At 48.9% G+C, this 23,494-nt stretch overlaps 6 protein-coding genes across 6 annotated transcripts; 5 read left to right on the forward strand and 1 right to left on the reverse strand.

The window, feature by feature from the left end:
- Window positions 1-24: 24 nt before the first annotated feature.
- On the forward strand, window positions 25-1,104 carry K444DRAFT_648779 (uncharacterized protein; the record flags this gene model as incomplete). Its single annotated transcript, XM_024885505.1, has 1 exon — window positions 25-1,104. The coding sequence occupies one exon, from the start codon at window positions 25-27 to the stop codon at window positions 1,102-1,104; it is 1,080 nt and encodes a 359-aa protein (XP_024726815.1).
- Window positions 1,105-2,627: 1,523 nt separating this feature from the next.
- K444DRAFT_285917 (uncharacterized protein) lies at window positions 2,628-4,639 on the reverse strand. The gene is made up of 3 exons (XM_024871615.1): window positions 4,451-4,639; window positions 3,256-4,386; window positions 2,628-3,207 (listed from the first exon to the last, which is right to left on the reverse strand). The coding sequence occupies exons 1-3, from the start codon at window positions 4,580-4,582 to the stop codon at window positions 2,662-2,664; spliced, it is 1,809 nt and encodes a 602-aa protein (XP_024726816.1). The 5' UTR covers window positions 4,583-4,639; the 3' UTR covers window positions 2,628-2,661.
- Window positions 4,640-5,033: 394 nt separating this feature from the next.
- Window positions 5,034-7,338, forward strand: K444DRAFT_548444 (uncharacterized protein; the record flags this gene model as incomplete). Its single annotated transcript, XM_024876373.1, has 4 exons — window positions 5,034-6,033; window positions 6,093-6,162; window positions 6,210-6,696; window positions 6,748-7,338. The coding sequence occupies 4 exons, from the start codon at window positions 5,034-5,036 to the stop codon at window positions 7,336-7,338; spliced, it is 2,148 nt and encodes a 715-aa protein (XP_024726817.1).
- An 877-nt stretch (window positions 7,339-8,215) lies between these two features.
- On the forward strand, window positions 8,216-11,307 carry K444DRAFT_657788 (uncharacterized protein). Its single transcript, XM_024886192.1, has 7 exons — window positions 8,216-8,765; window positions 8,914-9,079; window positions 9,134-9,264; window positions 9,312-9,515; window positions 9,563-9,917; window positions 9,966-10,833; window positions 10,883-11,307. Exons 1-7 carry the CDS (start codon window positions 8,428-8,430, stop codon window positions 11,002-11,004), a joined length of 2,184 nt encoding a protein of 727 aa, XP_024726818.1. The 5' UTR covers window positions 8,216-8,427; the 3' UTR covers window positions 11,005-11,307.
- Window positions 11,308-12,116: 809 nt separating this feature from the next.
- Window positions 12,117-14,090, forward strand: K444DRAFT_285996 (uncharacterized protein). Its single transcript, XM_024871616.1, has 2 exons — window positions 12,117-12,472; window positions 12,663-14,090. Exons 1-2 carry the CDS (start codon window positions 12,397-12,399, stop codon window positions 13,952-13,954), a joined length of 1,368 nt encoding a protein of 455 aa, XP_024726819.1. The 5' UTR covers window positions 12,117-12,396; the 3' UTR covers window positions 13,955-14,090.
- A 3,718-nt stretch (window positions 14,091-17,808) lies between these two features.
- K444DRAFT_670711 (uncharacterized protein) lies at window positions 17,809-22,283 on the forward strand (the record flags this gene model as incomplete). The annotated part of the gene is made up of 9 exons (XM_024887658.1): window positions 17,809-17,873; window positions 18,045-18,089; window positions 18,150-18,243; window positions 18,299-18,538; window positions 18,867-19,055; window positions 19,103-19,468; window positions 19,521-20,061; window positions 20,115-21,435; window positions 21,486-22,283. The coding sequence occupies 9 exons, from the start codon at window positions 17,809-17,811 to the stop codon at window positions 22,000-22,002; spliced, it is 3,378 nt and encodes a 1,125-aa protein (XP_024726820.1). The 3' UTR covers window positions 22,003-22,283.
- Between the last annotated feature and the right edge of the window lie 1,211 nt (window positions 22,284-23,494).

Genomic DNA, 23,494 nt, shown 5'->3' on the forward strand with positions numbered 1-23,494 from the left:
ACCAACTCAACCCCAAAATCCAACATGTCAACATTCAGCTTCTCCTTCTCAGGAGATGACATAGAAGAAGACTCCCCAAATCCCACTGCCGAGATCGAGGAAAGAAAGCATGTCGCTGAGTCGGGCACCCTCCAACGCCCCTCGCCTTCAGTCTCATCAGCGTTCCCCATTTCCGGGCAGCCACTGCTACCACCCAAGTTATGCTCTCCCACCGATCTCTTAGCAACGCTACCGTCGAAAATTGCGTACAGTACGCTGAGAATTAAGCTCGATGACGGAAGCGAGGTGAAGATTCCCAGGAGGGAACTGTGGGATGTTAGGGTACAGCTTATGGCGGAAGATGAGGGCAGCGGGGAGGGCATGGTGGGGCTAGGCAAAGATGATGTGAAGACTGGAGTGTATGAAGGTGGGTTCAAGAGCTGGGAGAGTAGTGTCGATGTTGTGAGGGTTTTGGCTTCCCGGCCGGAGCATTGGGCGTTCGGAGGAAAGGTGTTGGAGCTCGGATGTGGGACTGCTTTGCCGACACTTGCAGTTTTGCAGTGGGTGTTGAAGATCAGAGATGAAGGTGCAGAGGGGAAAGGATTGAGTTTGGGACTGGCGGATTATAACTCGAGTGTGTTGCAGCTTGTTACGTTACCGAATTTGATGTTGTCTTGGGCACAAGTCACGAGGACGGAGGGATGGGAGGAGGAAGGGGAGCTGGAGATTGATGAGGATCTTATAGATGCTTTCCTGGCATCTCTAAGGAATGTGAACCTTACGCTGTCTTTCTTCTCTGGAGCTTGGGGCCCGGAGCTTGTCAGGTTGGTAGGAGAAAATATGAGGTCAGTCTCCAGCCAGATTACGATCATTGGCGCGGAAACGATATACTCACCGTTCGCTCTGAAATCCTTCGCGGAAACTCTTCTGGGTCTGATGGCTTCGATGGATGGGGAAAAAAAGACAGCCTTAGTGGCAGCAAAGAAGGTCTACTTTGGAGTTGGTGGATCGATGGAGGACTTCTGCGAGATGGTCAGAGCTAAAGGTGCTCTTGTTGGACAGATCAGAGAAGAATCTGATGGAGTGAGGAGAGCGGTGGTCGAGGTGAAAATGACTGGATCTTGAGGGTCTCGGATCAACCAATGGATGAAGTCGTATGCAAGGGGCTCCGACGGATATGCAAGAACATGCAAGGCTGTCAACGAGGCTTGAACAGAAGGCTGCAGATGCTTGTCGACGCCCGAAAGCCATGAGAGAAATTACAATTGTTGAGCAGACCACCGATACAGCTCAAGAAACGATCGTACTTGGTTTCAATCACCTCGATCACGGAAATGTCCTCGAGCACAGCCTCGCTCTGAACATGACGCAAGGCTGCCTTTCCCATCAACCAAAACACCAATAACAGTCCCTTTGTTTAGCCAGGGATCCTAGGAATTAAACGTGTTGGGCGTGCCAATCTTGGAGATGAGTGGCGGTTGTGCAATCTGGATGCTAAATGCAGTGTCGACTCTGAATCCTTTTTTAAGGTGAAGCACGTGGCCTTCTACGGCAAGCAGTTCAACACCTCTAGAAACTTAAAATTTCTCGTTACGAAATTATTCTTCACACCAAGGTTTCCAAGAAGACAGTGGGAACCCCAAAGAGGATGGTGAGTACAAATGCATCACGGTGTGTTCTCGCGAGTACACCCATCGCGTCAATTCAGCCCAATTACTTCTTCTCAAAATAAACTTTCACAAACTCTATCGTCTCCTAAAGACTTTCACAGACTAAGATGTCAAGCTTTCAAGAATATAACGATTATCAAATTCAATGTGCTAATTGGACGGCGCTTGAAGTGGCGGGACAACAATCGATCTATGCCGTCTGACCAAGCACTGTTTCGTCCAGTTACATTCTTCCCTTCTCTGGCAAGGATATCAATTATTAGTGACGATGGAAAGTTGTTGCCAATATGTGCTTCTCCTTTACTGCCTATGAATCAACTTTATTCTTCTTCCCCTTGGCCGGTTCTTTGGTAAAAGAGGTAGTCCCCCCTGAAGACCTGGTCTGAAAAGGGCAAGCTGACTAGCAAGGTCTGTTTCCCTATTTCGGCAGGAATTGCAGTCAGTATCATAATGTAACAATTAGCTTTGATACTAATTATAATTTTCAAGGAACTTTAGCACGGAAAATGGCTTATAAAAGGGAGAGTGACTCGTGAGCTTTGCGTTTTTGTTCCACGCTGTGCCTTTGCGCTGCTCGGTTTTCACTTTCAAAGCCTCCTTCGGCTCACCTTTGAAAGCCCTTCTTAATTTTCGTTGCACATCGCACAATGGCGACAAGCCAGCTCGGACCACAACCTCCCCCGGCTCACCTTTGAAAGTCTTTTTCAGTTCAGCTTTCATTGCACATTGCACCCCTGAAATCAGCCTTGGGACATTGAGTTTGGCCAATGTCGAGTCAATTTCACTTTCATCCTCAAGTGAATGGTTGTTTTCAACCTTTTGTTGCACATGGTCTCAATGTTCCAGAGTCTCCTGGTACAATGAGCTCTCATTTGAAATTTTCGCAGGCAATCCGGTTGCACATCGTGTACAGTTCATTGTACCAAATTCCTTTCGGAGATTGAGATTCATTCATTTCCATTTCCGCAATGCCAGAGATGAGCCTTATTCCAGCCCAGTCACGCCACGCTCATCACTTCGCCTTCTTCCCACCAGCTTTCTTCCACTCACTACCACGCTTGGCACCTCTTGTCCTCGGCTTTCCCTTCTTCTTTCCGCCGCCACTGCCACCTAACTTTAGATCTCGCGGTTTGCCACTCTTAGAGCTAGCCCTATATCCCTCGAACACGATGCTTTCTGGAGTTCTCATTGCACCGGCAGCTCCTTTCGCTCCTTCCACTTTTCTACCCTCGCTAGTTCCCCGTTCTTCCCCCCCGTCACCCCGTTTTCCAATTGTAGTCCCGTTCGCTCCACTCTTGAATTGCGCAGCTGCCGCTTTGCCAAGCAATTTGCTCGCACGACCTTTGAAAGAAGAGACCTCAGGGGCCACTCTCGGGTTGTAGCCACCGAGTTGAGTCTTCTGACCTGGCTTGGCGTTCTTCGAAGGACCCGTGCGTGATGCAGATGCGAGGGCAGTCTTACGGACTGCTTTGGCGCGGACAACACGCAAGACGCGGGGAAGCATGGGTGGGTACTTCTTCTCGTTGAAGAGGAGCGCTGCTTCTACCGCGTTTGGATCCTACATTTTGTTAGCTTGACAAGCATGTTTGATATCGAGGGAACTGACCTCGAACTGCACATAAGCAAATCCTTTTCCGACCCTCGTCTTTTCGTCTCGGACTACACGCACACTTTCAACAACCCCAGCTTTGCTGAATTGTCGCCACAGGCCTTCTTCGATATCTGAAGGGATCTTGGAGCGCTTCCGCTCATTTTCACCGCCTTGATCGAGAAGACTTTCATCATCTACGAACCCAAGATTTCCGACGAAGACACAGCGTCTGTGATCTGTTTTGGCGGGATGGGCCACCTCGTCAACACGTAGGTGTCGGTCCAGAACTACGGTTCCATTGAGGCGTTTGGCTGCTTCTCGTGCGGCATAAGCGGTGGAATAAACAACGTAGGCATTTGTGCTTTTCGTAGTTGCTGCCATGAGATCCTTCTTTGCGAAGGCGGCTTTCTTTGGGAGGGCAGTAGCGTATGCTGTTGAGCGGAAACGGAGCGACTCGACTTTGTGTGGGGGTTTGCCTTCTGGAGGCGCAGGAAGAGAGGGAAGGAATGAGGCCATATGCGCGAGGAGCGTCTTTTTCGCGGATTTGGAGGAGATAGCGAGAGTTGAAACGTTGGCTAGAAAGACAGTTCGGTTTGCCTTCTCGACCTCGACGGCGTCTTTGCTTGGAGCCAGAGACTCGTGCAGAGGGACATCCAGTGGCGGTTCTCTTCCCGAGATGGGCCCCTTTTCTAATTCCCCTTCGTCGAGATCTTCCGATTCCTCTGACATATCCGGGTCTTGTTCGGCCATCAATCTCTGACGCTTCAGCCTCCTCTCAGTTCGACGTTCCTCTTCTTCTTTCTCATCCTCCTCTGCCAACTTCTGCATGTATTTCCCCTCCAAATCGTCCTCGACTGCCTTTCTCTTTCGTTTCCGTTCCGGCATTGAAGCTTCAATAATCTTGTCCAACGCTGGCTCCTCGTCCGAGTCGTTGGAGTCCTGCTCCGGCTCTTCATTTTCTGATAGATCTGCAATATCCACATCCTCTAAGTCCTCATCCACACTACTCAATTCAACATCGTCTCCCGCATCGGAGCCAACACCCTCCTCAGATTCATCATCCGATTCTTCTCGAGGAAGTTCCTTCTTTGTAGGCGGAGGAGGGGCTTCGTATCGAGCCTTCGATGGTGCTTTTACTGGTCCAGCCTAGAGCAGCTATCAGCTTGTTTTCCAAATGGCTAATAGTAATATTTGCTGGAGGGGTACTTGCGCTCGAGGAAAAGAGCAGAGCTAGAGATGGATCAACAGCCTCTTCGTCTACCAAAATTAGCGTCTTGGCCTCCCCATTGCCATTGAGCGTCTGTTCTTCGTTCCTTGAGACTTTGCGACTTCGTTTTCCCATTGTGAAAGGTGTTTGGGGAATAAACGTGGTCGGCTGCTTCCTCGTGTTGATTTTGTGAGCGAGTTTGAAAATCGATTTATTTTTAGCGCACGGACGGCGCAGTGGCAGAATCTTCACCGCCCTCGGTCGGGGAAGAGTGGAAAGCCAGCCTTTGGGTGAGGTTTGGTCACCAGGGATCTGGGGCAGCTTTGCTTCACCCACACAATCGCCCATCACTCTTACGATCCACCACCACGCTCGACTTCCTCTCAAAACTGCCTCACCAGCTTCTCTATGTGCCAGAGCATACTGCCAATCGAACGAGTTTGCTCTGACAACTGTTTTCCACCCACAAACCCCCATCGCGCACATCCCCCTCGTGACATAATTCGAACCTCTACACCGACACAGGGTTATGTGAGCACCACGGCAGATCCACACACGTTTGGGCTAGGATATCATTGAGTGCATGATGAGCGTTGAAATGGACCAAGCAGCAGACGCTATACTGCAGGCTGCCCGCGAGTCGGCTTCCTTGGACGAACTGAGCGATGTCGAGGTCGACGTGGACGGAGACGGATCAAGCAGCCTGAGCGACATTGAAGACAAAGATCCCGAACAGGATGAGGACGCAGAGGCATCCGAAGATCTCAGCAACCTTTCCGACGAGGAGAACGATTCCGAGGCAGAAACAGAACGCCTCGAAGAATCGCCGAACAAATTTCGACCTCAGCAAGATGTTATTTTGAGCTCGCACAGCAACAATCAAATCTACGACCGAAGCCCAAGCAAGCTTCACAACCAAATAATACCCAACCACCAAGATGACGAGGAGGACGACGATCCATTGTCCGACGACGATATTTCCATCAACGAATCCCCCGAATCGCCCAAAAGCTCCCCTCATGATGACCCCGAACCCGAACCTCCGACCGCGCCCACATCCTTGGAAGACTCTTCTGGAGATAACAAGAAGCTGCTATCCGTTATCGAAGCAGATACAAGAAAGCGCAAACGGTCAATCATGGCGGGCAGTGGGTTCGACGAAGATCTTGGAGAACCTTTGCGCAAGCGAACTGGCTCCGTCATGACCCCCGCAGACGAGGACGCGATTGAGGACGATATCAATCACGACGAGGAAGTAGACACGTCGAATCCGATCAGCGGAAATATATCTGGTGACGAAGGTGGGGCAGCTCACGAAGACGACCCCCCAGAAGAAGTTGAAGAACCCGTCGCAAATGACGAAAACGCCGCCGAAACACCTGATATTCCCGTATCGCCAATGAAGAGAGGCCGTAAGAAGAAAAAGAGTATCGCGAACGGCGTAGACATTCATGACAGGGATCCAGATGCCGCCGCTGGCGAGACTGCCGTCAATGGAGAGGACGAGGTTAGAAATGGCGAGGAAGACAATGCAGACAACGAGGGCGATGATGAGGCAGAAGCTGCTTTGAAGAATGAAGAAGAGCGTGAGTTTTTACTGCTGGGCTGAGTTTCTTGATCTCGTGTCGCTGACAGAAATTTACAGTTGAGAAGAAGAGAATTGCGCTGGAGCAATTGAGCGCCATAGAGAAGCAGTTTTCAACATTCAGAGACAGGTCAGTTTAGTCTTATGTTATAGTAGGCGCCACTAATCCTCTGGCAGGCTCTATGAGGAACGACTCGAGTCATTGAACCGCGAAGAAGCTATGCTTCGAGAAGAAAACCCTACACACCCCGAATATCTCGCAATGATGCAATGTATCGAGGCACGGAGAGAAGAGAGAATCCGGATAGCTAAAAAGATACGCGAGTATGAGATGCAAGCCTTGAAGAATTTCGCTGTGGCGCGAAGAAGCCAAATACTTGTCCAATTTCAACAAGAAGTGCGGGACATCCGGGAAAAGAATCTTGAACAGCTTGGAAAACAGTGGTATGAGATACAACACGACCGGAGGAGCTACGCAGGCAGTGTTCCAGACTATGCGTTGAAGTTCCCAACGCGACGGTCGCAGCAAATACAGAACCAGGTCGCATACAGCCACGAAGTTTCAATCCTTTCTGGCATTGCCAAGTACGTCGGATTTCCAGCAGCTCCACCAATGGCCCAGGCGACAGCCGCAGAGCTCGAGGAAGACTTTGAGAAGATGGGAGTAAGTCAAGTGTTGATTTCGATCCTGTGAACATAAGCTGACCTGCAATAGCGAACCAAACAAGCACAATTACAGCCGGCAGCGCTACCTCTTCAAGAGCTTGCTGCTCTTCGCTCTGCAGGTTCGACATCACGCTTTAAGCCGGCCGAGGAACAATTCATTGAGCAGACGCCTTGGGCAAACCCTCAACATCCTTCTCACGCACATCTGCTTCAACGGCAGACCTCGGCTCAGCAGACACCCCGAACGACCAGCCCCTTTTCTCAGGTTCAAGTTCAGCCTAGACGGCATTCACATCAACACGGTTCTGGTGTGCCAATATCAGGCACATTTTCCAATACTTCTTCAGCTTTACTCCACCATTCCAATGGCGTTACAATGTCGGGCGGTCGCATTTCCCCACACAATCAGAATCCCTTCGGAAACTCCACTCTCTCTCACACCATCGCGCCCTCTCCGTTAGGCAGCCGACAGACATCATTATCTCCTCAACAGAACCGAATTCCACCGCCGCTACCTGACCAAGCACCAAAGAGCAACGGGAATCAGCACTCGCCTCCTCTTGGAATGTCAGAAATTCCTCGTGACTTTCCACACGAGGTGAGGCGTGAGCAGCCAGCAGCAATGATGACTCGATTTTGACGAAGTTTATACGATCACGACGGCGAACATATGGTGAAGGCGTTTATGACTGACGGCATCTGCATTGTCTGGAGTAATAAAGGATGGGATTTTATGGCCTTCTGTACAGACAGATGCATCCCATTGAGGGAGGTTTTTCCGGCGCAGATTTGCAATTCCACCTGGAACTGTATACTATGTAGAGTCTACAATCGAAGACCATACTCCAATATCATTGCTCGCCTTGTGATAAACGCCTCTTCCATGCTAACGTTGATGTGGAATGTACACAGTGCCTTTAGCTCATACATATTCTTCCTTGTGAAGAATCCACTCATTTTACCTCCCCCGAATCATACAACCACTCATCATTCTATTTCATTGCCGCTGAACTCGCGATTGTGCTTGCTCCTGGCTGTGGTGATTGTACCGGAGCATCGGGGACTTTGACGTCTTCGAAATCATCTTGAGAAACCGCTCTGATTGTGAACCAATCTACCAAAACGAATTAGTATTGTAGTTGGTCGAAGATCGTTATTTTACGCACAAACCCCTATGCAGAATCCGAAGAGACCAAGGCCAGTTGCGGCGTTCTTGATGAGATATGGTCTTCGAGCTCGGATGAGGGCTGCGGACTGCTTGTAATGCTTGTCATAATACGATGATCGCGGTATGCTGTTGGTCTCATCAGCAAGGCAATTGATTGGAACAACGGCTGCACGAAACTTACACCGGCATCTTGATTGCTGTGGAAATTATTCAGAGAAGTTCGTTGCATTCACCCGCCACATTTGGAAAGCTCATCAATGTTGCCGCCTCATACTTCAGGCACTCTAGCATAAACTCTAAATCCTGGCTGCCTTCAAGTTGACCTCACTTTCGCGATAGAAAGCAAGTCGCGTCAAAGGGAAACTCTATCAAAGACACCCACCTACTTTCCTTCACCCAACTTCTACAACAACAGGATGAGCAGAAGCCTTCGGCCTTGAATTCCGAAAGATCTGCGACCAGATAATTAATTCCATTGCCTCTCACATGCAGCTCCAGCAGGTCCTCGTAGAGCTCCCCATCCGTCGCAGCTTCTGTTGAACCTTGAAAAAGCCACCCACAATGACTTCGCCTGCGCTCTCGGTCGAGCAACAGATAAAGCAACTCGACGATGCGAGGAAGCTGGTCCTGAGTGATGCAAACTACTACCCGCAAATCATACAAGGCATTCTGCCGATTGTAGCTCCGCCTGCGAGAGTCGAGCTCAGGAGATGGGTTGCGGAGTTCCTGGCCGAGACGTTTGCCAGTCCGAGTATTGCGCTGAGTCAGAAGGAGACACTGAGCTTGATTGTTTTGGAGACACTCAGGGCTTTGATTGAGAATCCGAGCGAGGATGCGGCGGTTGTGAAGAGTGTGGTGCAGACGGCGGCCAGTGTATATCCCTTGGTCTTTAGGTGGATGTAAGTTATCCCTATTCCTCTGCTACATGCCATCTAGCCTTGAGCCCATCTATGATATCTATTTCCGAGATGCGATTAGAGTGCTTGGGATTACTGGCTGGTTGTGATGGTGGGTATCAAATGGGATCTGACATGCATGCGTGAATAGTATCAACAACCCATATGATACCCTGACCTGGGAACGGATGCTTGCGATCAAGTCGAGGATATTTCGGATATGGGATAGTGCTGCTCCTGGTGTACGAATATGCTGCATCAAGTTTGCCCAGCGGGTTGTGTTAGTCCAAACGAAAGGCCCTGATTCTGATCCAAGGGTAAGGTATTCTCTGAATGCGGCTTGATATTAGTACTGACGGGCACTTTTGCAGCGCGGTGATCCACTCGAGGTTTCTCTCTCTATGGTACCACCAGATCACAAACTTATACCCCCGAAGAGCCTTGAAGCAGAAGCCTCGGGATTACTGGACAGAATGTTGGCAGTCTTTCAAGAAAACATCAGGTTCGTACCATATTGCTCCTTCTGTTACAACTAACTAACAGGACTAGCGATGCTGTGCTTGTTGATGCCACTTTAAACTCCCTCTCCATTCTAATCCGTGCCCGGCCCCATATTGCCAACAAGATCTTGAATGTTATCATGAATTTCAACCCCTTGAAGCAAGCCAACTCCCCCATGACACCCAAACTTCGCGTGATGGTCAAATCTATGGAAAAGACTACGCGATCATTGCTTGTACACATCTTGAAGCGGTTTGTCTGTCCCAATTCATGTAACAATGAAGTGCTGACCGATTTAGGGACCCACAAAACCCCCTGGGACCACGCATCCAACAGTACGTCGAACGAATGATGAGATCAAGAGCAGATATCTTTGATGAAGCAAGTCGAAAACGGGGACCTCCAGAGCCTACAGATGGTCTGGATCCGGCGAAACGACAAAAGCTTGGAGCCCAAGTGGCAAATGCAGCACCGAAGTTCTACGTTCCTCCTATGACGCCGGGCCCTCATTCTATTGCGGAGCTCTTTACTGTAACGGGCGACGAAGCACTGAAGGCCTTTGATGTATCAATGTTGTCAGAAAACTTGGTTGTCAAGATTGGCATCACGATCTTGCAAAGAATAGATGCGGATACTCTGAATCAAGCAATTGATGTGTGTATTGCTAGGCCCCTCTGGATGTATGAAGCTAATTTTGCGCAGGGCATACGTCAACGATACAAATCATTAGGGGCTTCGCAGCCAGAACTCCTGAATCCTGAAACTGCACCTCTAGGTGTGGACGAGGACGATGATGATTACGAACCTGATTTCTCCACGGCAGAAACCGAGGAGCAAATCCTGAACAAACTTGACCTCATTTCTCCTGAAGTGGAGAAGGTATCTGCTCCAAATATGGCATTAGGGCACTTCACCCTCCCACAACCGCCACCCTTAACCAACTCACAAGCCGCCGAAGTTGGGCAAGGAACAGTATCAAGAGTATTCGGTGTTATGCAAACATTGGAAGAGAAGATCAAGAAGACAAAAGGAGGCATTAACAGGTTGGCAGCCAGCTCGTTTGACAGAGATGCCTGGATCACCATCCTCACCCGACTAGCAACACGTACCTGCACCGGCCTTGAAGGCGCAGAGGAGGAGATCAAAGCTGAACCGAGCGAATCAGAGCAACAGTCTCTCGCCAACATGATCCGCGAATCACTTTTCCTGTACATCCTAGAAGATTTCCGAAAACGGATCGATATTGCCATTGCATGGCTGTGCGAGGAATGGTATAACGACAAAGTCCAAATGAAAGTCAGCGGAAATGTCGTCTTGCATTATGAGAAATGGGTTCTCAAGATCATGGATGGCATGCTACCATATCTCGATGCGTCGGACAGGAATGTCTTGGTGAGATTCGTTAGCGAGATTCCTGGTTTGAGCCCGGAAGTTCTGGGGAGGTTGAAGGGACTGTGCAGAGACCCGGCTACCGTTACGATCGCGTTAACGAGTCTTCTATTTCTGACAATGCAGAAGCCGCCGGCGAAGAAAATGGTGTTGGGTGTGGTGGAGGAGATTTGGGATACTTGTAAGCTCATCCCCACTTCTCTTCTTGATCGGGTACTGATAACGTAAAGATGAGGATGCGAGGCCCTTCACATTGAAGCTCTTCGTGAAATATATTCCAGGGTTAGGAGAAAGGGGAAAAGTTGAAGATGACGAGAAGAGGACCAATGGCATGGAGGCTATTGCTGCATGAGCTTGACAATGCGATTCAGTTCTGGGGATGGATATGATAAACTTGATGTGTACTTTAGCTTGGAAGCATGAGCATTCATTGGGTGGCGCATTGGGGTTTATCATGGTGCTTATGCGGGCAGGCAAAAGTTCTTTTGATGCTTGGTGGCTGCATTGGCTGGAGAGACGATACGATTTGTATTAGTGGACGAAAGAGATGCATCAAGACACCAGCAGGAATAAACGAGAACATTCTTGCGAATCAGCTAAGCTCTGCAATGGCGTGGAGACTAAAAAACTCCTTCAGAAAAGATGCAAACTGTGGATCTACTCCTGTTTTTTTCTACGACCCAGATACAAGAATCACGTGATACCAAAATGAAAAGGGGTTGGCTAGCGGGGATTCCCCAAGTATCACCATGTCTTGATCGCCAGGAAGCATGGAGGAGTTCATGCATCGATATGACCAAGCTTAAGGTTTTCTAATCTCCCCGGCTTCATGGATCACCAGGCCTGTGAGAGTGCCTCCCATTGCTTCGGACCGATCTTCAGCTGGGAAATACCCGTCTGCCGTCCTGCTCTCAGGAAGGAGGGGACTTGTTGCAAAACTACCCTTAACTTTAAAAAGGATGTGTAGACACTTCCCTCATTGGACTAGAAACTGTGAGGAGGTCTGGTCCTGTTGTAAGTTCTCTTATTCTCCAATGGGTGTTGTGATTGGTGTAGCACGGGGAAGGATGCCCTGAAGAAAAACCCAATTGGTGGAAAGGCAGCAAATAACAATAGCGATGTGACTTTATGGAAATAAAGGACTCGATGACAGCAAAAGCAAATCTTAAAAGCACTCGAGCTGATTCGATCAAAAGTAGCTCAACAATCCCAACTTTGAGAGGCCTAATATCTGACACAAGGAATGGGCCTGAAGAAGTGGCCTTTCCAATCATCGGAAGCTTGCAGCAGCGAATAAGGCTGGATGGAAACGAAACAGAGGTTTGCGGTTTCATGATGATCTGATGCTTTGCATCAGTGGGAAGCCGTGTGCCCCTGCATGAAGGGGATTTTGCCATTCTGCAGGGGCTCGCGAGTTACAGGACAGGCTTTCTGCCGGCTACCTTAGCCTCGTTGATTGGGGGACGCCGCTCCCGCCTTCAGCAGACGCGACCAGTGTGGATGCGGACCTCGACATCTAAAACATACAGAATACTCGAAGTACCTGCTACGCAACCACCAAGCAGAGTTATCACCTGGCTTACTTGCGGGCTCCGCTATTGACGACTTGCTTACCACCTAGGGCTTATTGATCCAACAACAGTTGCCATTCTGGAAACACCAGCGGTGGATATCATCTTGCATTGATTACTTTGAAGGGAGACAACATTGCGGTTACGGATACTCCGGGGGACAACAATGAGCGATGACCGCTCGAGATCCTCGCCCTCTACCGGATACATCATTGCAGCGGGACATCCGGATTCTCGCTGACTCTGCTGGTAAATTATCCCCCTTCCTTTGTCCCATGTTCCGTCACTCGGTTATTGTGAGATTTGACGCATCACCATGGCACAAGGTAGCAGAGGTTATGTGTTGCGGACACTGACTCCTTACTTCCTCTCACATATCCCCAGATATCTTGTTTCAAAGTGGGAATGGGCAATGACTGACATGATCTACGAACCCCAGATTTCCCATCTCACGAACCTCTTAATATTGATACAATCAATGCGTCTGCGCCCACACGGACCCTCTCTCCTGTCTCTTCGCACGCCATGAACACCTTGAACGGCGGCGCAAATCCGAGCAACCAGAGCAGTCCTTCCAATAATTCCCCATCCTTCTCGAAGACTCCAAACGGCTCTATCAGATCAGTGCCGGTAGATACCCTGCACAACGACACACCCACCACTGCCTCGACGCCGGACGAAGCCACAAGGCGAGTGCAGAGCAAGAGCGACCAAACCGCGATGCCTCACTCCACGAAGACCCTCATATCAACCTCACAACCGCCGCTCACACGCCAGAACTCCAACCTTGTCGTTGGCAACGGGCTGATAAGGAAGCTGTCAGCCGAGTTTGGGCCGACTCGAACAATACCAATCAGCATCAACACTCCTTCCAATCTGAATTCAAGTAATTCGAACTCGAACTTCCCGCACGCGCCGTCAGAGGAGGCCAACGGGACCACGAGCACTGGTCCGGGAGGATCTACACAATGGAGCTCTGCAGTCGGACGGGCAAATCTTGGAAAGTCGGGCCGAGTGATCGAGCGCCTGATGGGCGAAAACGACATGTTGAAGCGGGATCTCAATATCGAGCGTTTAAGGGCGGAGGAGTCGCGGCAGGCGGTCAAGATGGCGGAGGGGAAGATGGAGGCCCTGACCGCGGAGTACGATGGGAAGTTGCATGATGCCGCTATCAATAAGACGCTGTTGAAGAGGAGGGAAAGGCAGCTCACTGATTTGAAGGCGCAGATTGAGGGGGAGAGGCAGAGGGCTGATACGGCAGTGGACAGGGAAAGGACATGGAGGGATGAGTTGGAACGGGTGCAGGAGGAGTGTAAAGAGAAAGTGGAAGAGGCGCAGACGTTTTCTATGTTGATGGAGGGGAGGAATAAAGCAATGACAAGCCATTGGAAAGATCAGGGCGTGGAAGTCGATAGCACGGTCACCAAGCTCAGCAAAGAAATCGCGAGTATTGTCGAGGAGAGGCGGAACGATGATCGCAAGATGAACATGCTGCAAGGATTGTGCGATCAACAGGCCAAGTTACTGGGCTCGTTAGAAAGGGAGAAGCAGGACATTCAGATGGCGTTTGAGAGTTATAAGAGGGAGCAAGAGGAGTCGTTACAGGGGATCAAAGAGCGTGCGAGGCAGCAGGAGGACGCGAATGAGGCGGCGCTGCTGGAGACGCAGAGAGTGCTGGGAGAGTTGAAATGGGCGCTCGCTGTGAAGAAGAATGTCAAGGGCGCGCAATAATACCGGCTTTGACTACTCAAGTCCAACACAACCGCCCCGGCCTGCTCCGTCGACTTGAATCCAAGGACAAGGATCCAACCGAAGACTCCGGGGCGAGATCAAAATGGTAGAAAGAAAGAAGCACACACCGATGTGTATAATGGAAATTAAGAAAGGCACCGTTCCGAGAAACCAGCACCGGCTCCATAGATGGAAAACAGCCACCTTACATTACGACGCTCAGCAGAGCATTCACTTTTTATGACACACTTACGATTCAATTTGATACAGTTTAGTACAGGTTTGTACACACAAGCAAGATTTCGAATGGCGAGCGACGGCATGGCGATGCATTGGATAGGTTCTGTTCCGATTTTTTGATTGCATGCAAAGGAAGCATGGCTGGTGTATGGAGTTCAATTCTTTGTGGCTGATTGGGGGAGTTGATTAAGGGAGTGTATGCTGTTGCACAGAAGAAGTATAGATCTTGCCAGCGTTGCATGAGGGAGGCGCTTTATGATGATGACTGTTTGATTGGCAGAGGGGATTTTGTACATTCTGGTGAAAGAAAGAACAGCTCTTTAGAGGGGGCTTGATTTGTCAGAATCGTCTTGAGACATTCTCTAAATCCATTGAATGTTTGAATGTTCGACAGTTGTGAAATGAATGCCCCTTTTTCTCACCGCCTTCCTGTCCGGCCCAAGTCTGCCCCGGTCACTAGACCCGGAACACATGTAATTCAACTCCGAGATGAGCTCAAGCTACCTCGTGAACATCGCGTGCTGTGTTCTTGTAAATAACTCCCAACTGCACTTCCACACCTCGTGAATCATTCATGGTGCACACGATGACGATAAATACTTGTCTTCCGACTGGTTAAGGGGGAGAGCTACAAATACCTTGCAGCTACGCCAACTACCCATCCCGATTCGGTCGGCCAAGACTTGCAGTTAAGGGGAAGCGCGAGCCCGTGTTGACATATATTAGTAGTGAACCCGGTTGGCTTGGAGATGGTGTTAATGGAGAGTCAGGTGGTGGCAGTAGCCATTGGAGAAAGGATGTTGTTGTCAAGACAGAGTTTGCTGTCAAATTGCGGGGAATGGGCGGACTGTTGAAATTGGTACGCTACCATAGCTAGCTTACCAGTCCTTCCAGCACCAGGTTCAACCACTAATTTAGGGTTCTCCACTCTCATTTGTCATGCGTCACTCGCCGAGCTTACCAAGCTTACTAGTATATCGTCATTTTGATTACCTTTGGTTTATCAGCTGATTGATAATGTATCGGAGAAAGCGGGTTCGGTATCACCGGTATCGCCGAAGGGTAATGGGAATAAATCCCTTACTTTGGACATTTTTCCTCTGTTTCCAGAACTCACTCTTCTGTATCTAGTCATTCTGCAGTGTGTCAACCTTTAATAAATCGATTACTTTCCAATACGGACGAAAGCTGGATGCAGGGTGTGGTGGGACGAACGACTGTGTGTGAAGAAAGGGGAATTGCTACGTCTGCTTAATGCCACTATTGATCCCGCAAACAGCGAGTGACCAGAGCTTCCAGTGTTGATACATCTCATCTAACAAGCTTACAGAATATGTCATGATCGAGGCCTGCGAGTGATATTTCCAGGCCTGGTGGCAATGCAGAAGCTGATGACAGAAAAGAAGTGGAGACGGATGATGGGAGATGAAAGAAAGAAGGGGGTTCTTCTCTTTGATAGCTGAGTTGGGATTAAAGCTGCAAAGGGGGCTTTAGGGGAGCGCCTCGCATCTAAACTCCGATATAGCATGCCAGCCAACCGTCAACGTGGACAAACTCCAGTTTCGCTCAAGGATGAGCAGGCTTTCGTCTTTTCAGCTTGCTTGGGATTTTAGACGAAAGCTAGAGAGAAGGGAAGCTAGATTGGTTGTGGTCCCGGAGCAGACTTCTGCACTGAGGTTTCGAGTGTTGACAGAGACCTCCGCTCGGCAATGGCAATGTTTATGGGATTGGTAGACACTGGAACTTCAAATCACTGTTACTGGCATTGAGAGTGGTCGAGATGTTGGGGGAGAAGAGGAGTATGGCATCGGGAGCAGCCGAGTACTCAAGGAGGAATATGGCTGACCTGCCACTGCTGTCGAGTCATCTCGGCAGAGTGGATGAAGAAGGAAACACCTTGAGGCATGCGGCCGTGGTATAGATGAACTCTCAGTCTTTGTCTCATTGGATATGTTGCGCTTCCAGAAAAAAGTTGGACAGGCAAATTGTGGTCTTGTGTCTTTGATGCGCTTCTTCTCTCGCCCAAGGGAGCCTGGGCAGCCATGAAACAAGAAAGCAGCCATTTTAACTCCTTTGGGGGGGGGGCTGGTTGATTTTGTCTGATGTCTTGAAACCGCGTCGCATTCTTTGGATGAAGTTGAATGATATGTTCCAGTACAACAGAGGGAGTTCGGATGCTTTTGGGTGTCAAGGGCGGCTTCCATGACTATCTTGACCCTAGTCATGACCCCATGGCTGTCTCGTCTGAGGATGACTTCCCTATCGATCATGTAGTTCGTGTCTGGGGGTATCTGAAAGAAATCCTAGAATGTCACAGAGGGTCAGCACAGGGTCAAAACACATAAGGGTTGAACTTTTGAAAGAACGGAGCCAGTAGCCACCTTCCATGTTGCCATCACTAGGAGCTTTTGCGTGGGCACCATTGATGAGTTTCAGTGAGTAACCCAGACCAAATTCCTGTTTGGGCATATCTTGACAAAGGAATTAGAAACAGTGCGGCTGTATGGTATGGCATATTCCGCTTGCAGGAGGAGTTTCTGTTCGCATCCAGGGCTGCATTATTGTGTAGACTCGAGCGAAACGTCAACCTGGGTCGAGTTCAGTCAGTTGCTGGAACCTTAGAAGAGCACGCAATTGATTGAGGTTAAATCAATAAGGACTTACAGTGCAGAGATGCTGCAAGTCAAACTTGCCTGGAGAGTTCCTTCCCTCTAACGGCAATGTGCCTGGGCATCTCCTTTTGCAAGGCAGCAGAGAATTCGGCCCCATTGCATATTCTTTCAACACAGCTACTCGTGAGAACGGCTTTGTCGTTTTCAGAATCGAAGACCGCTGTAATGTTGCAGCCAATAATGGAAATGGAGGGAAATTTTCCTCGAAAGTGTTGCAGTTCTTGTTAAGAACGTTGATTTGAGCAAGAGAGAGCTAAGTCATGATACTCGCAAGAGAAATCCCGTTGCCTATGCCAAGGTGTGTTCTAGAGGCCATGCCATCTCAGATATTTACTTGAAGCTTGCTTCGAGAAAGCTGGCGTGTTGCGCCAATGTCTCGGCTACAAGGCTGAAGGCACTTTGTTGATTTTGGAAGGCTCAGTTCCTCGCTTTTCTCCTCCACAACACCAACTTTTTCGAGAACCTCGAGCTCTCCTCTTCCAGTCAACACCGCACACTCATCGCAAGTCTTCTCGGCCCATCTTCGGATCGCTCCTGACTTCACTCCTGCGCGTTCGTCTCCCTCAAATCGAGGCTCTTGCGTTTATGTGGGAGGCCTTCACTCCTTCCTCCTCCCGAACGCAACCTCTCCTCCGAGCCCGAATTCGACCTTTGAACCTCAACAATACTCCTGGATCGTTCAATTCTCCAGCTCCACCGCGCTTGGCACCTTCTGCGATATTTCGCGGTCTCCGTTTTCGCAAGCGCTCTTCTCCGCAAGGTAAACACAGCGAAAACTCGCAATATCACGACCCGGTCCACCACCTCAAGTCCATCAAGATTTAAACGCCAGCTACTACTGGGTCATACCATTGTGGCTTTGTAATATCGATCTGGATCCCGGGTATTTCCAACAAGGATAAATCCTCATGACACGTTCTTTGCGGTGCAAAGCTGACTACGATGTCACGGCAGTCACCCAAAAACCAGTGTACACCCAACGTTTCAACCTCCTGGGCAGATCCAAAGTTAGTAACCCTGCAGCTACCCTTCTTCGTCATACCACTGGCCTAGGACGTGACTGTCTCTAAGAAGGCAGAATTTGGTAAGGCGTTCTTTGCAGTGCAAAGCTGATTGCGATATCATTGAAGCCATTGACGTCTGTCCTGCAAAATCCGTTAACTTACTGTTGACCACAGGTCGAAAGGCGCTTTCAGCCTAACGTCGGTCTTTGATCTGTTGAGGTAAGACATTAGACGACACTCTCTATAGCTTTCCGCTGATCATCTACTTTAACAATCTAGATACAGTCGCTTTACGTCTCGGAGTACCCACCATTTGCATTTGACAAAAACATTGAAACCGCTTTCGTCGAATCTCGGGCCCTTGAAAGTCAAAGTAAATTGACAACGACACGCTCTCCGCTGATCTTGCACCTTGATAATTTTAATAGGTTCCGCCACTTCGAAGAAAAGCATCTTCAATTTCCTACATCTCCTCGAGAATCAGTATGACGCCGAATCCACCAGGTAGGATTCGTTCCGGCCTTTATCCGCCATCATCCACATCGGCAGTTACGGTACAATATTTGAATGACCGGGCCCTTACATTTGCATCTGAGTGGTATTTCAAACCCGAGGGTGTCAAGCTGGTGAAGGAGAGATTTGAGGGGGAATTGGGAAAGCGAAGAATCGTAAGTCCAATGATTTTCTTGCACTTTTAGTGTTCTTGGATTGTTTATTTTGAACCTCCTCGACATAATGGCATCAAGTACGACTTCTTGTGGTCACCAATTTCTCCGTTTGATATCCTCCAAGTTTCCCTTGTGCCAATTACTCTTCATCTCGATTCTATGTCGAGTTCATGTTAGGTCGAGACAACTATGATGCATGGTGGTAGGTCTTGAGGGGAACCTCGTCTGCATGTTGTTTCGTTGGACACGGAATTAATTCATCCTGTTCCAGTCAATCATTAAAAATTTTATTCAGTCGATTAATTAATCAATTCTAAAAAATTCTTAGGATGCTGTTCATGGATGGAACGACGAAGACCAAACTTTCATCATCCGTTGCCATCCGAAAGATGTCAATCGTGTTTGGCCGTTGTTCTACATGGTAGTAGCCACGATCATCAAAGATGAAACTGGCGAAGAGGAAGACGATGATAACAGCCAGGCATCGTGGACTGCGGCCTACGAGGAAGATCCACCTGTATGTTGGTCAACCCTTGCGCGAAGCATCGCCCTAACCGTTTCCAGCTCCAGAGTGCTTTGATTGAGCGGCTCCAAGATTATCGCAAGAGAACCGGACAGGATGAGACGTTAAACGAAAACGACACACAACCACATCCATCAGAAGCTGAGACTGATCCGAACGGTCTCTCCCCAGAAGAGATTAGGTACTTCCAGTCGAAAACCATCTGGCCGCAGAACATGGACCCGGACTTGACCTTGACATTGAATCTGGAAGAGGTTGTATCGAGCAATGACATCAAGGAGATCGAGACTCTGACTGGCTGTCGATTAGTCAAGGTCTTAAATGAGCGCAAGATTTACATTGGGGGCCATTCCAAAAAGAAATGCACTCTGGCGCTTGGTAAGCTGGATATCCTTCACAAGTATCAAGTAAGTGCGGCCATTTTGGTGGATGAAACGGGGCTAAAGCATTTCTTCGCAGTTGATGGCGCCATACAAGAAGCACATCTTCTACAGCGAAGGCAAGGAAGACTTCAAACTCATCCTTAGGCCAATCGTGGACGTCCAAAAGTTTTACTTCCAGACAACCTTACTTGAGCTTCTGCAAATCAGTCCCAAATGCAACTATCGAAATCTCCCCGAAGTCACCACGGTTCGCATCGCACCTTATAATCATGCAAGATGCTTATATGCTTCGAGTAAAACAGTGAAGGTCACTGCTGCAGTCAAGCCCGAGAGTAAGGACCGTGGCCTTGTAGAATGGATCGACTTCAAGTACAGTGGAAAGGACGCACCGCCAGAGTACCTTCGGGATCTGGGTTCAGTCATACAAACGCAGGCAGGTCTTCCAGTGCCAATGCAGAGTGCCCCAGCAGTGCAGCGCGCCCCTGTACAATCGATCGTTATCAGGGATTACAAAGATGCCGTTATCGAACAATGGACCAAGGATGTTTCTTCGTCAACCATTCAGCCAGGGATTGGCCGTTCCGGTGCATTTGCTGCCAACTCTGGATCTAGAAACAGTAAGCTCTCTCCTGATCTGCTGGGACGTTGAGATGCTAACCTCAATCTTTATACAATGAGACCAAGCCAACCTGGGATATCTACAAGCCCTTTGGCGACACCCCCGTTTTACGAAGTGAAGCCAAAGTTAAACAGGTCGGCAACGGATTGGCGAAAGGTCTGGCCAACATGAGAATGGCCATATCTGCTCGAGATTCGGCAGCACTACCTTCAAGTACTGCACAATCGTTGGTGCCACAACAGTTTGTTCAGAGTCGGCGATCTACTCCTCCCGCGAACAGCCCACCCTGGACCGCTTCTCAGCAGACTAGACAACAAACGACCATTACCTCTACCGCACAGCCAGTCACTAACCAATCGCCTACACAAAGCTTCGTGTCACCAACCAGGGCAGTTTCGCCGGCAGAATCTTCCAATGGACTTCCAGCGTCTCCAAATGTCCAGCCTGCTGCGGCGAGGCCTGTATCTCGGGCATCTGTACACAACAATGCTGATATTGACAGCTTTTGCTACCGACAGCCGGAACACAGTCTCCTTGATGATGAAATCTCCGTGACAGACTTCACAGATCCTATCATGCAGCCATTGGGGTGGGAAGGTCATACAACAGAATCACAACATGCTCCTCATTCTCGAGTGGAGAGTTTACAGCTTTTGAGCGAGGTTGAGACACGCACATTCCACAACGCCATGAACCAACGAGCTCCGAAGCCGAAGTCGAACCCATACACCGGAAGACTACCAGGACCAGACCCTGTGAAGGCAGCTCCGTCTACTGCGAACGGCATATCGGTGATCGATCCCCTTCCAGCGTTTGTCCAAGAACTCGAGGAAAGCTTTCAAGATATGATGAAGCCTACCCAGGGTTTCAGAGGAAAATTACAAGTGCAGGCCGAATTTGGTCGCATTTTGTTGAACTCGATTCACAAGAAACACGTCACGTCAAAAGACTCCACCGACAATCTTAAAGGCTCCGAGTCACTTCAGAAGCTATTGGACAGTGCGGACTTCACGACCTTCACGAATGTCCTGACCACTTCTCCTGGAGAAATGCCTTTCATACTGAACCTGAGCGATTGCAACGGCAAGGAGCGTTGGGACAAGGGTAGCAAAGATTGGGCCGCAGAGTACGAGTTTTGTTTTATTGACAATCTTGCTGCTGCTCACCAGAACCCACGTTTCAGAGTTGTAATCGATGCCGAAACCTTCGTTACGCAAATCAAGAGATACCGCCCACTCGGCAGCATCTATGTTCACGGAGTTACTAGACATTGGGACTTTCAACTCACTGCTACTGGCGTCGAGAGTGGTCGCGGTCTTAGAGAGAAATATGGCGAACTCGCCACTGCTGTTGAGTCATCCCTGCATATTCCGTAAGTTTTCTGGCTATTGCCTCATGTAACCATCCCTGACCATTTGACAGTGGAGAATCCACAACACCAATCCTTTTCTTCAAGCTAGATGAACCAATGTCAAAGCGTTTCGAGCTTGCCGCAGTTCGAGTTTATCGCATTCGCCGCTACAAGAGCAATGACTCAAGGTCCATTTTGAAGGTCGCAGAGCTGCACTCACTCGATGTTCACATGACGTTTGATCCCAAGAAGTCGTCGACGTTTTTCAAATTGTCGCCAAGCCCATCAGACCGCAAGCCTTGTGAGAAGCCAGGATTGGGACATTGGTACGAGGTCAGCATCTCCAGTGCTCAACTCGATAGCCTATTGGAGCAGAATGAGAACCTCGAATTTGGTGAAGAGGGTCGATGGACTCCCGAAGGACTTTCCAGGCTCGGGTACGCAAAGTCAATCTATCTTCCTGCCCTTGATATGCTCAAGAAGATGGATGGTATTGGCCAGTACAACAACAACGGTGTCAATGTTAGATCTGGTACCAGTACAACGGCAAGTCAGGCCACTCAAAAGCCAAAGGACGAATTCTGGTAGACTTTACGTGCTCATCCAAGCTAGCTGCTGAATCCGAGCGGGAAACGAATTTGGTTCGATGTTGCTTTCAAATTATTCCACATCTTCGTGGATATTGTTAGATTATGAGGAGCCCAAATGTTCCTAGCATTGTTGGACATTGTCAGATTATGACAATTCGAGGGTGTTCAGCTGGGAGATTCTCTTACTCCTAAGAATTGCCACGATTTATATCTCTGTCTCCGTTCTCCGTTTCCGGACGCCGAGACTCTTGTAAAGTAGCAAATTGATCTTACTGTAGGAATCTCCCTTGGTTTGAGCACATGTGGTGATCCAGCATGTTGTAGAAGCTGCCGACAGGTAAGTGCCACCACGGGAGGCGAGAGTATCATCTGGTCTTCTATTCCCGTCGGTCTTTCTGAAGTAGCAAGTGTCTTCTGAAGTATTCGACGTCTCACAATCATCTGGTACATCGTCATCGATGAACCCAGTTTCATAGCCGACGTGTATCCTAAGTAGGGGGAGAGACAGAAGTTAGAACTGCTGTCAGAAGCTTACAAGGAAGCAGCCCTCCCTGAGCCAGAACTGGGGAAATAAGACAGATGAACCTTGTAGTTTCGCCCATCAAGAGGGCGGTGGGATGGGCGATTTCATTGAAATGAGGCAACTCGAGCCGGGGCGAGTGAGAGTTAGACTCCGTCACCGATGACTGCGAACGTCTTTCCAGTCCAAAAAGCCCCAATGTAAGGCACCGGCGACAGTTATTGTTTCTACAGACCGTCAATACAACAAAATACCAATGCAAAACCGCTTGCCGGCTTCCACTCGTCTTGCCGAACACTGAAACTCGAGGGCAAACGATCAGGGACACCCTTCCAAGTCCCGAAAAAGCAACAATTATACTCGCCTCTCTCGCAAAATACCGTCCACCAAGTAGGCAGACTTATAATTAATAAAGCTCTACATGGCGATACCCGATCATCCATCTCACATTCTGACCGTAATTACTTAGCACTGTCACACAAACATGCTACTCGAGTTCTTGCTTAAATGCAATGCCCGCTTATATGCAATGCCCGCTTATATGCAATGCCCGCTTATATGCAATGCCTTAGCAAGAATACTTAAAATTTAATTATTAAATAACTACAAGTTATAATAATAAGAAGTAAGCTATTATAAAGTTACTAGATAATATAAAATTTGACCTTACTTAAAGTATATATTAAGTTATTATTATTATTAAAAATATTTTAGATTTTATTAATTTTATTAAATATATTAAAAGGCTTAATAATTATATTTATAATAATTGTCACGATTCCACGCTCCACCAAGCCTGGCATCTGGCATCTGGGGTCACATAATAGTTGTACATAACGAAGCTAGGGAAAGCTATACTCCAGGAAATTTAGGACGCTAAGCCCCATTAGGCCAAGCCACAAGCGAAGAACTGTAAATACTTAAGGGACCTCAGCTCGAGACTCCCTTTCCTCCTTAGCTTAGTTTTCTC

The sequence above is a fragment of the Hyaloscypha bicolor genome (assembly GCF_002865645.1).
Source record: "Hyaloscypha bicolor E unplaced genomic scaffold K444scaffold_189, whole genome shotgun sequence".
Classification (NCBI taxonomy): domain Eukaryota; kingdom Fungi; phylum Ascomycota; class Leotiomycetes; order Helotiales; family Hyaloscyphaceae; genus Hyaloscypha; species Hyaloscypha bicolor.